Source organism: Lonchura striata, chromosome 9 (assembly GCF_046129695.1).
Source record: "Lonchura striata isolate bLonStr1 chromosome 9, bLonStr1.mat, whole genome shotgun sequence".
Taxonomy (NCBI): Eukaryota; Metazoa; Chordata; class Aves; order Passeriformes; family Estrildidae; genus Lonchura; species Lonchura striata.
Genome location: NC_134611.1, coordinates 15,586,064 through 15,603,817, shown reverse-complemented (window position 1 = coordinate 15,603,817; position 17,754 = coordinate 15,586,064). Strand labels below are relative to the sequence as shown.

Below are 17,754 nucleotides of genomic sequence, written 5' to 3'. Positions count from 1 at the left end.
GAAGCATTTGCATGTGAAATATTTTAGCAGGAAGCTTCTAAAACCAGGATAGCAGACACTTTGCAGATGTGGAAAAGCAGGCATTGATGTTGTTTTGCAAAGGTGGTTAAACAGTTAAAATTCTAACACTGCACTCACAAATGCCTGCAGAGATTAATTTATCTGTATATCTGTTTAGATTCCAGAGCAAGATAGGTACAAATCCATCAGTGTTTGGACTTAATTATATCTGAGGCAAACATTATTGTAGATTTCAGGTATGAAGCAGAAGGAAGAAAAGAAGCCAACCAGGTAACATATGACAAAATTTATGAAATTGCCTCTCTAGCAGTGAGATGTATACACTGGTGAGATGACATAAAAAGTAACCATATTTTACTTGCTCTGTTAACCCTTTGTACCTTTTCCAATGCTAGTTTCTTTTTAGTCATGGGTTGTACTCTGGTACTTTGTAGCTGTAAATCCTGCTGTGCCACATCAGTAATCTAAGAGCCACCACTTACAGAACATAATTACATCGTCATAGATTCGTTTCTGTAAAAGGAGCAGCTGCTCAAAAGTTTTATGCCACCCTCTGTCTACAGAGGATGGTGTTAGCCTGACTGCTACATGTGTGCTAGAATTCTCTCTAAACAACCCACACTTGGCAGATTTTATGTTGATAGAGAATTGATTCAGTGGCTAAGACTCAAGGTTCTTTTAGATAGTTCTATGGAATGAAATTCTGTCCTCTAATTTAATACCTTCTAATTATGGGATACAGATAAATTTAAAATAAATCTTGATAAAGCAAAATATGCAAGTTCTTTATTGATTAAGTATCTTTGACTAGCCTGTTTATTCAAATTTCACTGTAAAACAGAAAATTAATTTGTGTTAATAATAACAGGTAATAAAAAGGAACAGTGCTTTTTGCTGTATAAGACACTCTCTGGAAAGTGGTATACGTGAGCTGGCCAGGAGGATGTTAATCCGATTATTGTGAAAAATGTAGAAATTTCATAGCTGGCCAAGTACTTTTTGAGCTCTTCAGAGACAATACCTAAGTGTGCTTTGGTTATATGCCAAATATTCAGGAAAGGCTGAAGGAAGTTATCCATACTGGTAAATTCCTTACATCATGTAAATTGATGTACTGATTGATGCTGGGGGAATGTAAGAGGCAGGGCACAAATGTACCATGATTTGTGGTAATCTGTTCAAGGCCAGGTTGGTTGGGACTTCGAGGCTTGGTCTTGTGAGAGGTGTCCCTGCCCTTGGCAGGAAAGTGGAACTAGGTGATCTTTAAGGTCTCTTCCAGCCCAGATCATTGTGTGATCAGGTACTGAGTCGTAATCTGCACGCATTTCAACAAACGTGACCACTTGACTTTGAGTCAGTACTTTTCAAGGCTTCATTTAAGAGTTCCAAAATGACATATGGTTAGTCCATGGTAAAGATATAAACCTATTTTATTTGCCAGCAGTTGCAGGAGGTGCTCTGGCACTGGAGGTACTCTATCCAACTCTCCAACTCTGATTTTTTAAATTTAAGTTAATGTTTTCCAAGTTCAGGGTAACTTACATTACTCACTATCTAGCTTTAAAATTAAATGATCTTCAGTTGTTTGATCTTCTGATATGTCGAATGTCTTCTCTTTTTGAAGTACTGTTTATTTGTTACACTGCTTCTATCCTGTTACCTCTTTACTTTTCTCTAACTACTCTTGAAACAGCTTCTTTTCACATCCACCTAGGATTTGGATATTGCATTCCTGCAAAGAATGATACATCATTTTTCATAATCTACTCCACCTACTCCCCACCTGCTCCATCTGTGTTGCTAAGGGATAGCATAAAGCTGTGCAAATGACTGACTATAGGTTTGATCACAATTCCCTGAAAATAAAGACTGCATTGAAATGTTGTACATTTGAACTTTTAAAATAAGATTCAAATAAATTTCTAAATGAGGAATCATTTGTCATAAAATAGCTAAAGTGTTGTTAGGAAAGTTTAAATAACAAAGTTGGGGGAGTTAGCTTCGTTCGAAAAAAAAATTAAAAATTTGGAAAAATTTATATAGGAAAAAATGTGCTTAACTTAGCCAGTGTTTGCCTTTTCATTTTTTTTGTCAGAAGACCTTGGTTATTAGTGTTAGTCTGCTGTGGTATAATTGGTTTGCAGTCCTTTCTCAGAGCAGTAGTGGATGGGTACGTTTTTAACACTGAAGTCTTCTTCTCACCGCCATGTCATATTTTTGTTCAAATTCATATCAATATGTTGTGGCAGTAAACTGTTGTGGGACAGGTTAGAATTAGTTTGGTGCAGTATCAGTTTCCTACTTTGAGTGCTGATGCAGTTTTTTAGGACATTCATACTCAAAACCTTGGCGAGAGACTTACTTGTAAGTCTGCCACATAAATTTATGCTTCAAATAGTGGGATTAAAACAAATGCTTACTTTTTATAGTTTAATTCAGAGACTTAGTTTTTATGTTTGTGTCCTTAATTGGAGCAAAGTTGGAGAAAATTGATAGCGTTTTGGTGAAAATGAAAACTGTAGAGAGTTTGTGTGTGCATTAACAAATGGCTTTTGTATGGGAAGCATTATGCTGATGAGTCTAGTTAATTTTCACCACAGGAGGATAACATGGGTTTGATTTGCCCCATCTCTTCTTTAGCAGCTCTGTGATAACAGCCAGCAAGAGAGTTGGGAATCATTAAAATAAGAGCTGAGTGTATATGTGTGCTTGTATGCATCAGGTTAAGATGAAAGTGAGCTGAGGTGTCCCTGGACAAGCAGCCTAATGCCATATGCTTACAGTCTTGGGCTAAAAAGGGATAAAAGAGAAACTGCAATAGAGCAGGAGGGAGGAATGGGGAGGTGGAATCTGTCCTCTATGAAGAAAAGCCAGATAGACTGTTTCCTCTCTGAGAAACTATTTGTAATGTAGGGCTCTGTTGTCCAAAGAGAATGAGCAACAAAAGCCTGTGCATTTTGTGTCAGGTTGAGCACAGTATTTCTGCTGGGAAGTATGGCCTGAAACTCAGTGGTTTTTGTCAGTCATAATCTGGGATAATTCAAGTTGTATTTACACTGAGCTGATTGGGACCTGTGGTTTTGTCATAAGGATGCAACCTTGTAAGAGCTGACCCATGGTGTAATTTAGGTGTATTAAGAGCTCTAGTTTCTGTGGTTGATGGGCCTGTTTGAAAATCACTTGGAAAATGTAAGATTAAGAAAGATGAGCACCCATGTGGAGAGTGACATTCTTAGTCCTGTGTATTAAGTGTCTTGTGTAAAATGTTCTGTGTGGCTGGAATGTGAAGGACTCACATAGCCTGCACTGTTACCAGGTGATCTGTGTTGTGGCAGGTGTGGTAGGACTTGTGGAAAATGGCTTTGTGTCCAACATGCATTTGTATTGCCTTAGTGTCTGCTAGGTACATAACAAACTTATTACATAATAGGCATCCTGTCTTGTCAGGTGTTCTAAATGCTGCAACAAATCACTGTTCCTTCTGCTTTTGTTAGTGCTGCTTTTGTCTTTCAGGTGTTGCAGCGTGTGCAGGATATAGGGGATCTGATCTGTAGACAAAATACATGGATAAAATAAATAATAAGGTTTGTAGGTGTTACAGGATGTTTGTGAACTTAATGTAAATAAAGCACTTCTGGTATTGGAAGACCCTATGCTTGTTTGTAGGCTATAAATTAGAAACAAGACTGTTGGATTTTTTTTTTCTATCAAAATGTAAATTTTTGCTTCTTTATGAAGCCTTCAAAATAGCTACTTATCAAAGCTTGTTTAATTTTGCATACTTCCCTTTGGTTAATATTAAGAATTTATGCCCACTTATGATTTCTGGAAGGTTATAGCAGCATTGCTGCATCTATATTCAGCAGTGTATTTGTGCATTTATCAGTTAGATGCAATTGATGGTTGGCTTTCCAAGGAGCATTTTTAAACTCCAGTGGCATTACTGTAAGGAAAAAGGTTTTCAGAAATGCTTAATCAAGATGTTTATACATTTAAATGCCTTTTTTCAACCAATTTTTCCATCTATGGAGCTTGTACTGAAATAATTGCAAGTTTTATGTATTATTTATCTTTCTTTTAAACAGTTGTTTCATTTTTGGAGGTGTTTGTAGAAACTGTTGAATGAGGGACAGGATGTGATTGTCCATCTTGGTTTCCAGTTTCAGGTCTGTCCAAAAAGCTTGTGTGTTTCCACCCCTGGGCACCGAACAGACCTGTTCCAGCGGGACCCCCAGAACGTTCTGATCACGGATTTCTTCGGCAGCGTCAGGAAGGTGGAGATCACCGCAGGGGCGCTTGCCCTGGACCGGGACGTGGCTGCACTGGAAAGCAAGTGAGTGGTCATTATTTATAGCTTTGTGCCAAAAAAAGGTTTGTATAGCTTTGTGCCACAAAAACAAAGCAGTTGTTTAACTGCCAAGGAAAAAGGACTGCCTTCCTGTCATTTCTTGCAAGAAATCAGGGAGTTAATATGGACCTCTTACCGTCATGAAGTCAGCTGAAAACTTTGCTTAAAAGTGCCCACTGCTTTCCTGACCCTGGTAGGTGTGGATGTCAACAACAACAGAAGTAGTTTAGAATTTTTTCTTCCTTAATGTTTCTTTTTTAGTGCTCAAATATTTTGTTATTGCAATTCCTGCATGTGGCAGGTTCCCCTCTCCACCAGATAAGCTCTGAGTATAAGCCATCAGGTTAGGTATTTGATAACAGTTAGCTTTTTATAAATACTTTGTTTCAGTTCTCTGATTCTCTGGCCTTTGGCATTATTCTGTCCTGAGAATTTCTGTTCCTGAGATACAGTGATTATTTTGATGAAAATTACTGGTGCAAGTTCATTGATTGAAGTCGTAACAGGGCTTCCATTACTTTGTGGATGAAGAAAGAAATATAAACTTCTTTTTATTTTTGGGATTCTGTTGCCACCTATTGGGAAGATGTAAAGGAAGATGTGCTTGTTCTGTAGGGTTTATTTAGAACTGTACTTCCATTTCTGTTATGTCTTTTGTGCTTGATGATACTCCCTGTAGGAGGGGGAAACAAAGGATTGAAATATTTTGCTATATCAGGGACTAAATACTTTTCAACACATACATTTATGTAAATTCTTGTTCTGCCTTGTTTACTGTTGCTCAAGCCAGTGGAATAGCAGTTTTATTTATTTTAAAGGTAACAGTAACTCTGGTCCTTGTCATTACAAATATCCTGCAAGGTTTAGTGTATTTCATATTTTACTTTTATCCTGTATTTATATCTGGATCATATGCATTATTCCATACCATATAAATCTTAAGCTAGTTTTGTGATTCCTTAGGATAGAACAGGACTTAGTGGCATTAAATTTGTATTTTTTTCACTGAAGAATAAAAAAGCTCTTGGCAAGTAACAGACATTTGAGATTGCTAAAAAACCATGATGAAAACTTACCTATTTGGGTTTCTAATTTGTGGAAAATTGAAAGGAGAAATAGATTTTGAAGAACTACCATTCTGAAAGAGGAAATGACTAGCTGGAATTTTCAGCTTTTTTTGTGTGTGTTAGTTTGGTGTCAGTAATGGAGAGATTTGTGGTGCCTGACACTACTGGACTGCACACATGGAACCATGTTGAGAAATGGGCACTTAAGCACAGAGAGGAATATTATTCTTCTGAAATGTTCTGATATTTAATGAAAGCTGCATTACGTTATCATGGCAATCCACTTGATTCTGTGAAATTGGAAGGGGTGGGGACATGCTGGTTTAATGTCTGTTTTCATAATTGTCCTTTGTATAATTTTCTTAAAAAGTACTTAAGTTCTCAGTGTCTTGTTACCATTTTTAAAGAGTTTCTAGACAATATGTTTTTCATTGGTTAAAAAAATACTGAAAATTTGTAGTATAGTTCTAACAGACTGTAGTGCTTAATAAATTCCTTAAGCAGAATTATAAAGTCAGTACCTCTTGGTATGACAGCTCTGTTTAGCTACAACAAATATAAGAATTACATTTTAAAGTAAATTTATTAAATGAAAAGGTCAATGCCTTTTAAAAATGCAGTTTTGGAGCATCTGATCTACAAGAACTAGTTACTTTGGTTCTTTAAAAAAATGTTATGAACATTACACACACCTCTTTCTGAGGGTATTGAGAAGGTAGAACACAAATTACATGATTTTTGAATAGCTACCACGGATTGTCCCAAAATAATGTAAGAATGGCTCCAGAATGAAAGAATGAGAGTGCTTATTCTTAACCCTGTAAGTGTCAATTAAACCATTCTGTGCCTTTTGGGAATGCAATGGCTGTTGACATTCTGATGTAAAACATTTGCAGAGGGATGGGGCTATCACAGCCTGATTTATTAGTTTCATTGGGAGAGTACTAAACAAAAAAAAGGGAAATAATCCTTCCAAAATAGTTATGACTAATCTTGTTCATGCCCAACATTGTTTTAAAAGTCCTGATGAAGCAGAAAAAAGTAATGGAGAATTGAACCTGGGCCCTTAAGAGATTGTAAGATTTATTGATCAAGAGGTATCTGATAGATTAAAAGTATATGCTACTACTACATCAAAATTTATATTAGTTTAGTTACTGAGTGTGAAGATGTTACTGGTTTAATATTTGGTGAGACTTCATTCCTTTATGAATAATGTCCTGTGTCTTATTCTTCCCTCAATGTTAGCTTGATACCTTTTTTCTTCTCCTTTTACATACTGGTGGCAGTAGAATGCTACAGAATGTTTGTGTTGCAGAGCATAAGCAGAAAATGAAATCCAGGCCTCAGCTCTGAAACAGTCTTCAGTAGTCTGCATTAGATCTGGTTTGTTTGTTTTAAAGCTGCAGATGTCACAGGTACAGATAAGGACATTAAAAGCCAAATGAACAAAAGAGGTAAACCACTGATTACACAGATTATGGGTAAAGAAGATGCTGTCATGTGAGGCATGAGCATGTAGCAGGATTGTACTGCTGGCAGACTGTTCAAGTTCTCATCTTGCCCACTGCTGTGACTTCGCCAAATCTTTTCAATAGAAGTTTGTTCTTTTGTTGCACAATTGCTTAGCAATTACTTGGTTGTACAGATCCGCTCCCAAGCCCAGCGTGAGCCATAGCTGTGCAACCAGATCAGAACTGGCAGCTTCACGTGGAGCTCGTGCTGTGACGTTTGATGAGTGAGGCCTTTGAAGTTTCCTCTGGCTTGGGCTGAGACTCATACAGAGAACAACTACTAATTAACCAAGGGAAGAGGCTTTCTTTCTATCCACGTAGTGGTAGGTGAATATTTGCGAGTAAAAGCTTTAAAAAATAAAGAGAAGGTTCCTCTGCTGTTTCCTTTCTTCATAGCTGTTTCAGTCTAAGCTGTGTTCACTTCAAAGAGATTGTTCTGCAGCTGCCTCAGTCCTGACACGATCTGTAGCTGCCAATTTTAGCAGAAAATCTGACAGTCTAAGGGTTCTGAGGCTTCAGATGGTTATGTTTTGTCTAAATCCCCATGCAAGTGTAAAAAGTCAACCTTAAGGAGTAAGAAGAAATCCTGTTTCTTTGGAGGAGGAGCCTTGCAGGTTTTAGGACATCTAATAAATTAGGACTGTGTCTTTTAAACTTTGATTGTAATTCTGCAGCCAGTTGGAACGTTTTCTCCTTTTCAGTTCTTGTAATGAGGAAAAGACCTGTATCAGCAGAAAGTGTTGGTAAAAATTGGGATTAATATTTCCCTTGATGGGTAGTAAAGAGTGAATTAAAGACAGCATCATATAAAACTATCCTAATTCCATTGCTTTTGAGAATTAGGCTTTGTATTTAATGCTTATGTTATGAAGGATTGTGATTCTTCACTACTGGCAGTGACTGTTTTCCTAAAAATAAATAAATTGGTCACCTGTGTTAGGAGGGATGCTTGTAACAGGCTAATTATGAGTAATTGGTTCATTTGCAGAATATTACTAGCTAATGTTCTCTCAATTTATTTTGTGTGTGTGTGTTGGTGTCTCTTTCCTGTCCTTTCTTCTTTTCCACCAGCTATTTTCAATTTGATGTGGTTAATAATTAAAGCTGCTATTGTGTTGTCCTGAAGCCGTGGGGAATATACTTTATGAACCAGTAGGTAATTTGTTTATTTGGCAAGTAGATGCTGCTCAGCTCCAGTGGGCTTTCCTTAAAATAGTGTCCGGGTTTGTTCCGAGATCCCCGTTGAGTCCGTACCAGGTGCCACAAAGCCGTGGTTCCATCACGATCCGTGGGTCGCGCTGAGGGCTGGTCCTGCCGGCCCCGCGGCCGGGCGGGTCCGGGCTCCCGCCGCGCTCCCGCTGCGCGGGCCGCGCGGCGCCGGCAGGTGGCGCTATCGCGCCGGAGCGGCGGCGCGGCGGGCGGGGCTGGGACCGGGACCCGGACCGGGACCGGGGCAGGGAATGGGACAGGGACCCGGGAATGGGACAGGGACCGGGATTGGGACAGGGACCCGGGAATGGGACAGGGACCGGGAATGGGAATGGGACAGGGACCGGGACTGGGACAGTGCCCGGGACTGGGACAGGGACCGGGAATGGGACAGTGATTGAGACAGGGACCGGGACTGGGATTGGGACAGTGACCGGGACTGGGACAGTGATTGAGACAGGGACCGGGACTGGGACAGGGACCGAGACAGGGACCAGGATTGGGACAGGGACCGGGAATGGGACAGTGATTGAGACAGGGACCGGGACTGGGACAGGGAATGGGACAGTGACCGTAACCGGGGCTGGGACAGGGACCCGGGAATGGGACAGGGACCCGGGAATGGGACAGGGACCGGAACTGGGACAGTGATTGAGACAGTGACAGTGACCGGGACTGGGTCAGGGACCGAGACAGGGACCGGGATTGGGACAGGGACCGGGACTGGGACAGTGATTGAGACAGGGACCGGGACTGGGACAGTGGCTGAGACAGTGACCCGGGCTGGGACAGTGATTGAGACAGTAACCGGGATTGGGACAGGGACCGGGACTGGGACAGTGATTGAGACAGTGACCGGGATTGGGACAGTGACCCAAGGTGGGACAGGGAGTGGGACCGGGAGCGGGGCTGGGATAGTGACCATAACAGTGACCTGGGCTGGGACAGTGACCGTAACAGTGACTGGCACTGGGACCGGGACTGGGACAGTGACCACAATCGGGACAGTGACCGGGACCAGGACCAGGGGGGTCCAGCTGTGCCCATCCCACACCCCGCTCTCCGGGATCCCTTAGGAATCTGGCGGGCATGGAAACGGGGAGTTCAACTTGGTCCTTCTTCGGTGGAAATTCAATGGGGTAACGGGAGGTTTTTTATCTTATTTTCCACTTTTCCTGCTGGGAGACAACGTGACAGAGATGTAACATCTTTCAGTTTTAGGGTAACTTAAAAATAGAAAAACCCTCAGAATTTAGCAGGTCTCTACACATCAGAATTGAATTGCCAGTGGGATTAAGAAGCTGTTGCTTCTAGATCTACAAACATCTGCAGCTGGGTTTCATAATTTTTCCCATAAAGAACACTAATCAGTTGCACACATACTGTATTTTCCTCTAATGTCTTACACATTTATTCTGTTTTAGTAGTAAGTTTGGGTTTTGTAATCCATGTGCTTTTTAATAGCCTACACGTAATTAAAGAAGGTGGGTGAGCCAATACTTGGTGTTAAGTGCTATTGTTGGATTTCCTAAAGTATTTTTTAAATATATTTGGGGTTTCTTTGCTTGCGTAAAGATAGGTCAATATATACATAGACATATATATACGCACACTCTAGTGTAAAAGAACTTTTCAATGTAATACGAGTGAAATTAGTATGAAGACCATAGAAGGAAAAATTACATAGGAGAGCACAATCTCACTAGTATAATGTTGTTATAAAATAAATAAGGATGACTGACATATCAAAAGGATCTGCAGGTATAAATTGTATGGGAAGATTTTAAATACACTAAAGTGCTATGCTTGGTATTTACAGTCCCTGTTTAGCAAGGGATTTTAAAAAGCAGCTTTGAACAATTTATTTTTTGTTCCTTTGAAAGGATTTTTGACCATGCATTTTGACAGATTTTGGAGGTTTTTTTGGTAATAAAACAAAAGGGTTTGTTTCAAAACTATAGCTCTTGACTCAAATTTTCTTTGGTGATCTTTTCCCCCTCTTCCTCCAAATTTTTATTCTGTGTGTGATCCTGCATTTTTTCTGTGAGAAGCTTTCAACTATTGTGCTTCTATAATTTCACATTTTCAGTACATTTCTTTGTTGAACCCATATATAGTTAGTTATTTCTATGTATAATTTTAATAGGCAAAGAAACCTCTTGGTCTGTAGAGGTACCATAAAGCACATGCTAGTCAATGGTAGTATTTTATTGAATTGAGTTTTTAAATCAAGTTCAGTACCTTTACATTCTTCACAAGTGACTTAGATATGCCAGTTGACTTGGGCACATACAGTGTTAGGCAGTGTAAAATTGTTGCATGGCATACTTATGGGAGACCTTAAGTATATCTAGTAGATTTTAACATCATCTAGACAGCTTGAAAATATGTAGGTATCAGAGGATATTTCATGTAGGGTTTTAATTTTGTTTTCCTTTATCCATTCCTTTTTATACCTTTCCTATGTAAAATTCTTATTTTGTTTCATTATTTCTTCTTCATCTCTTCTCCCTGTATGACCTTTACCTGCTATTATTTTTGCAGTTGAGCAGGCTGCTTTATAATTGCAGTCTCCTGAAGTGCTTGTTATTCTTTCTAGTGCTATTTATATGGAGGTCCTGGCTTGATCTTCTTGCTTTGCTGCCCAGGTGCTAAATAAAAATTAATGTCTGTTCCTAGCAGTATTTCTGTATCTGTGTGCTCTGTGTTGCTGCTGAAGAAGACCATGAAAACAGCTGTAGTATTTGGCATAAGTCTGACCAGGAAATATTTTCATGTTATTTTGGCATGTGTTCAGCACTGAGATAACATGGGAATTTCAATAAAACTGTATTACTGTTGTTTGCTTCCTGTCAGAAGGACTGGAGCTGCCATTGGTGTTTGTGAGGATACTCTTCTTGTGTGATTTCTAGTAGAGTGAAAACAGGGCTGAAGAGAAGCAGGCATCTGGAAGCAGTGACTGAAACTCTTAGCTCTTTGAAATTTAGAGGCCAAGCTCACATTAACATTTGTTATGCCCTAGAGATGAATCTGTGCACTTAAGTATTAAATCAAGGCTCAAGCAGCATCACTGCTTTTTAAAAATATGGTGTTAAGCCATACGCAAATGCTTTTAGTCTTTCTGGTTTTCATATTGTCAAAAAGCTTACCCTTGATTTTTTTGGGCACCTGAGGGATGACCTTCTGGATGGTCAGAAATTGCTGCCTCTGAAAATTCATGTTGTGCCCAAAGCTGTGGAGGGAAAGGGGCTGTGGAGGCAAGTGCCTTCACAACATATTTATATATCAATGTTTAAAAAACCATAAAGTGATCTTGGGATGCACCTTCCAGTCCTCTCAGTGAGAGGGACCTTTCTCAAGTCAGGTGTTTGCTGGACCAAAGCTCTCATCATAGAGCTGGTACATTTATTACTGAAATGCAAGTCCCTGAAGTCCTGTTGTTGGTTTTGGTGAGCTGCATGATGGTCTGGAAGACTGAGATGTGTCCCTGCTTGTTTCTGAAGGCTCTGCTACACTCAGAGAAGTTATACTGCTCAGTGAGCATACTGAGAGACCTAGTTCTTTAGCAAAGAAGTGAAATGTAAGTTGTGAAAGAAGAGCTGAACTCCAAAAAAAAGCATTGCATTATTGCCAGGCATGTCTTTTCTGTGCAGCTAGGTCTTTGAATAGACCAGTGCAAATTTCTGTTATCAGGGGAGCAAGAAAGTCACAGTTGCATCAAAGCATGGAAAGAAAATTCGAGGTGATTATAAAAGGTGATTCTGATCACATAAAGCACTGGATTTACAGATGGCTTGCTGAGCACTGTTTAGTATTACTTTATAAAATTAGATTGTTTTATGAGTTTGGTCAAGAGTATCAGAAATCTATAGAAGCAGATGCTGAATACATCTACCCAAGTGCCCAAGCTACTGTTAAGATTATTTTATAAAATTTGTAGGACAGCAAAATATTAACTCTGTGGTGAGATTGATCTTTCAGGAAAGATAGTAACACTGTAAACAAAGAATTTGCTGCAAAATGGGATTTATTCAGCATTTTTACAGGTAGAAGACTGATTGCATGAAGGGTTTGTTATTGGTAAGTAGCAGGAGAAACAACAAGAAGTAATGAAGCACAATAAAGTCTTTTGTATCCCCTGAAGTGGAGCAAGAAAAGAAAGGATGAAAGCAGGATACATAGGGATCTGGAGGGTTCAGGGTTTGGATATGTTGTGTCTTTTGAATCCTAGTAAACTTAATTGATTTGGCTCCAGATTACTATTTGGAAATTCCTGGGGTGGCAACTGTGGATGTTCAGCTTTTACAGAATGGTGACAGCCAACCTCTGCTCTGCCAGTTAAATTGGGCACAAGTTTATTTTATATTGAAAAAGAACTGAAAAGGTTGAAGCACCCTTAGTCATCTGTCTAGAGATTAGAGCTAATTTGGAACATAAAGTCAGGCAGGATTTCTCTTTCACAAAATGAACTGGGAGTTGCTACTCTGTGTGTGTGAAGATGTGTTCATATTCTGTAATGTAGCACCAGCATTTATTGCAAACTGAAATTACTTTTTTTTTAATGTAACCAAAAAATATATATGTTTCTTATGGATGCAGGAATCATTCAAGTCAGTGGGCTTCCAAAATATATAGATTGAAACCACGAGATTGTTTAGGGAATTCCCCTTTCACTTTGTGCATACAACATGAAATTAGTTAGAGCATTACTTGAACAGTATTTTGGTGACAGGCAGGAATGAGAATTTAGAAGCAAGTTTGAAGAGAGAGAATGTGTCTTCCTCCCACCCCAGCCAAGCGTTGAGACAAGAATAATTCAATCCAGTAGTTCCCAAGAGAAGGCAAGACCACAATGGAGGCTAGAATGTCCTTTCCTGTAAGGAAGGGAAGAGTATTTGTTGAGCATTGGTATTCAAAGTTGCTTTAACATAAATTCCTTGAATTATATGATAGCCATTTTAAATTTCTCTTCCTACTGGTTAAAAAAAGTTGCTGAAGTGTAGCTGATGTACTAGTTTACTCCTCTACTAAGGGAATGGTTTATCAGAAACTGAAACAATTAAAAATGTTGCACCTTCCTCCTGCCTTCTGTTGCTGGATTTTTAATTTTACAGTGGTACTTTCTCTGTAATTCTTTGTGTAATTGCTATGTGAAAAAAATACAAAAAATCAGTTCTGTAGGTACCAGATGCAGAGGAAAAGACTGAATAATACTGGTATATTGGTATAATTTTAGACACTGATTGAAGGATAAAGAAAAGCTCTGCTAATCTTTCGGATTAATCTTCAACAGACAATAATCTTTAAATTGATGTTATGCTTTCATCTTTCTATGTTTTGTATCTCAATATTTTAAAAATGTTGATTAGACTGTTGGGTTTTCAGCAGTCAGTGATAAATGACAGATACTTTGATCAATACAGCTTCAGAATGTGTGGAAGGTACTTGGTAGAAGTGGGTTACCTCTTGTACTTTTTCTGAAAAACATTTGAATTCATCTTTAACATCAGCAGTCTGAGTACCCTCATCAAGGTAACCATTACTGAAAGTGGGTTTGCTGTTCTGGGATGCTGAATGTTCTTAAGCCAAAGCTGGGTGCATTTATCCTGCTTAGGAAAGCCAAAGTGGCTGTCAGAGCAGGCACTCAATGCACCTCCCAGACTTCCTCCCAAGCAGCACAGTGCTGCAGAAGGATAGGAATGGTTGGATCTTCTGTACCATCAGAAAGTGTACCTAAGTGTAAACTGGAGTAGATAAGAGTATGTTATTCCTCTTGTTCCACAGTAGTTATTTAAACTTGACAGGTGGGTTAGTGCATATAATATTATAGTTGTATTAAATAATTTGAGTGAGCTAAAAAAATCAGAAAGGCTTACTTGTATTCCTAGATGATCCCTGATCCTGTGTAATCTGCAAGTGATACAAGTTGCCATAGACATGCTCTAAAATTTCGTTAGTAATTTTGTGTTTGAAATAGTAGGGCAAAAGTTGCACCTCTGAATAGTTAACAATTTATAACTCTTTTTAGTTTGGGAGAATATAGTGAACCCTGTAGTTGCTCCTAGGTTTATCTCAATTTAACTGTAACATAATATTTAAGCTTCATAGTTCCCCACTGGCTAGTATTTTTTTTTCTGTTGGTTACTTAAGAGTCTGAGCCATGACTTCCTGCTAGAATAAAACAGGAATGAAGACTTCTTGCTGTAGGTCTAAATTTTAACTGGGGAATTGGAGCAGAACAGCCACTAAGTGAAACTGCTCTAAATCTCAGCCGTAGAGGACGTAACCCCTGTTTCTTCCTCAGCTGTCAGATAGAGTGCCCTAGTTCCTTTTTCCTTTGTGTGTGGTTTCCCTCTGATATAGTTTTTACTAACAGGTACTTTATTACAAAATATTCTGAGTGACTTCTGTCTTATTAGATGCTTATGGATGTCTCCATAAAAATATATGGCATATCTGTAAAATGGATAAATCTGCACTCTGCTGTAATGTTTTAAAACTGGAAACTGTGTGCACACAAAAAATGTGGTTAGATAGAAAATTGTTCTTAAATCAGAATATTTCTAGGTGGTTTGCAGATCTAATGGCACTACTGAAAAATATTAGGCTCTTTATTAAATCTGTGAGGTTTTAATGTAATTTAGGAAGGACAAGAGAAAATATTAGCTAGCTGTGGCAGGAAGAATTCTCATGCCTTAGATTCAAAGAAGGTTTACATCAGTGTCACTCTAAATGTCTTATAGTAATAATCATTGTATTGATATGATATGTGTGTTCAGTTACTAATGAGCAGCTCTGTAATGAAAACAGCTTCTCCAGTTGTCATTCTTGGGGATGCTTCCAGCAACACTGGAAGCTGTGGAAAGATGGTGGATGAGGACATATTTCCAGTTGGTGGTGGAGTGTGGGAGAAAAAGTAGTTTTTATATGTAGCTGTACATATTCTGCAAACAGAGGGATTCCATTCTGGTCACAAAATTCTTATTATATTGCACTATGGAGGTTTTGTGCAAATATAATTATTTCTTTAACACTATGGAAGAGTATGCATGAGCCAGTTTGTAATTCTGTGCCGTATTATGACTGTTCTTAATTCAGATAATAGTAAATATAAAACATTTAAAATTACAGTGCAGTTCTTAAAAGATTATCATTATCACTGCATTGAATTTTGTGTACATTTATGTGAGTTTTATGGATGAAAATAATAGATGCAAGAGATGTCTTAGTATAATAGCGATTAGTAGTTTGTTGTGGTATTTATTTATGGTAGTACATCACTGAGGAGGTACTTAGTGGAATTTTTAGATAGCCTAGGTAATTGTTTCTAACTGATTTCTAACTGTTTTTTCCTGCTTTCTCTGGATGTAAAATGAAGTCCTTTACAAGATACATTGGGACTGTAAGGAAAAAGTGGGGGAAGGGGAAGCTCATTTTACTTCTTGGTAATTATATAATAAAATGCAGCTAGGGAAGAGACCTGATTGCTGTGTGACTGTTGCCTGTATCTTGCTGTGAGCATAAGAGAAAGCTGTAGAAATTGTGGCTGATATAAGTACCATTGGAAAGGAGATCCCACCTACTGAGGAAATCCAACCATCTTTAATGTACCAAATCAATGTTCAACCTACACATGGTAACAAACTGATATCTCAGTAAAACTAGGGTAATGCAAATTGAAACAGGGAATAATTATTGTATTAATGTCTTTTATGCCTACTGTGCTCATCTAATAATCAGATTATTTTGTTAAATGTAATTAGAATTGTAAAAAGAATAATTATGTAATAAAGCTAACTTCACCAGAAATTTGATTAGAAGCAAAATTGCTGAAATTAAGTGAAGCAAATTGTAGATTATTTATTTTCACCTGTCCTTGTAAAATAGAAGTGTAATTTTTAGGTATGGTTCTTACATACTGAATTGAAAAAAGTTAATAGGAGCGGAGGGAATCAGGAAATCAATATAATCAGAAATAAGAGTAATGTGCATGTTAGTCATCTACTCAAACAAAAAAAAAATAGTGTGCTTCTGATTATAAAACTTGAAATTAAGGCAAATTTCCATAACCATAATAAAAGACAAAAAGGTGAATTATTACTGTTGAGGCAAATGGATATTGAATGCAACCTATCCCCAGAGAAAGTAATACAAAATTGTTTTTGGAGTTGAATTCTATGAAACAGTAATTTTCTTAGGTTGTAAAGCCTTTTTCTTTTTTGCTTATGTTTTTGATACTGCTTAAGAAAATGACACCATTAAAAGTAATTAATTTCAGCAAGAGTTATTTCAGTAGCCCACTCTGCTGAACTGCATCAGACTGTCTCCAGCACAGCCCTGCCTGTAAACATTACAAATCAGGGGCCAGGTTCAGGTAATTATCTTGGAGTAAAACTTTAGTCCAGTAATGCTACTTTTGCACCTCGTTTAGTGAGTGAAGTAGTTAATCTCTTTGTTGCCAAAAGTTTGGTGTGGATTTATTTTTTTGAATGTTCAGTCCTGTATGTTCATTTAATCAGCTCAGTCTGATTGAATGGCTGTATGTGTTACTTTTGGTGAGTAAGGTGGTAAGTTCTCCTGAAAGGTTATTCCTATCTGGAGCAGAAAAAGAGAACTTTGTCCTGTAGAAAATATCAAGAATGCATCTCCTTTGCATTAATACAAGGCAAAGCAAACCTTTAAGAACAAATCCATATTGAAAAATTTAGCCCTAAACTTAAATATTCTTGGAAAAGTAGATTTAAACTAGAATCTTAGGGAAGAGTGTTTGGAAATGGCTCAAACCTTTGCATATATGTCACCTCTTTGTTGGCATATGCAGTTTGTTTCCTGTAGGTTCAACAGATCAATTTAGTATCTGACTGTGTGCTGATCTTAAGAAATACTGGATTAAAGGGACCAGAAGTATTTTTTCCTGTGATAGGAAGATTTGGACTGAGGTAATCTATAGTGAAAATGCAGTAAATAACACAGTTCTCATTTAGTTTAGGCTGTGTGAAACAGTAGTGATTACTTTTTTTTCAAAAAGTTTCCACACAAGGTCTTCTGTTCCTCAAGCATTGCTATTTTTAAAAATTTGCTTTATCTTTTAACCTGCATAATATGCAGATTAAAAGGAAGAAAGAAATGTACTCAGAAATTTAAAAACAAACAAACCAACCCCCTAAAAACTCCCACTTTAATTGCTAGCTTTCAGAATTTAGCACAACTTACCATTTTTTCATTTGCTCTTGTGAAATACCAGGATTCTCATCTGGTACAGTATCCAGCACCTTAGTCAAAGAACTATTGTTATAGAGCAGATAAGATTAAAAAAAAGTCATTGGATTTGATGAAAACCTGCATGAACATTGAGGGGAAAAAAGCCAAAGTTACCATAGCAACCACCAGTGCTTTAGAAAATAGCTGAGTTAAAAGAGCAGAAATGTAACAGAAAATATGAGGGCCATTTCATAAAGTATTAAAAATAAAAACGAAATTTAAGGCAAATATGATTACTGCTCAGCTTTTATCGTAGAAATCCCTGATAAGCAGCGGCTTGTCTTTATTTAAAAAGATTGTTGATAAAGTTTTAGTGTTTAGTCCCCATTAGACC

General features: G+C 38.1%; 1 protein-coding gene across 1 annotated transcript in view; it reads left to right on the top strand.

The window, feature by feature from the left end:
- PIGK (phosphatidylinositol glycan anchor biosynthesis class K) overlaps positions 1 to 17,754 on the top strand; it is a 61,973-nt gene that overhangs the window by 9,220 nt on the left and 34,999 nt on the right. The window contains exon 9 of the mRNA XM_077785396.1: positions 4,182 to 4,354. Coding sequence (XP_077641522.1) covers positions 4,182 to 4,354 — 173 coding nt within the window. The remainder of the gene's footprint in view (positions 1 to 4,181; positions 4,355 to 17,754) is intronic.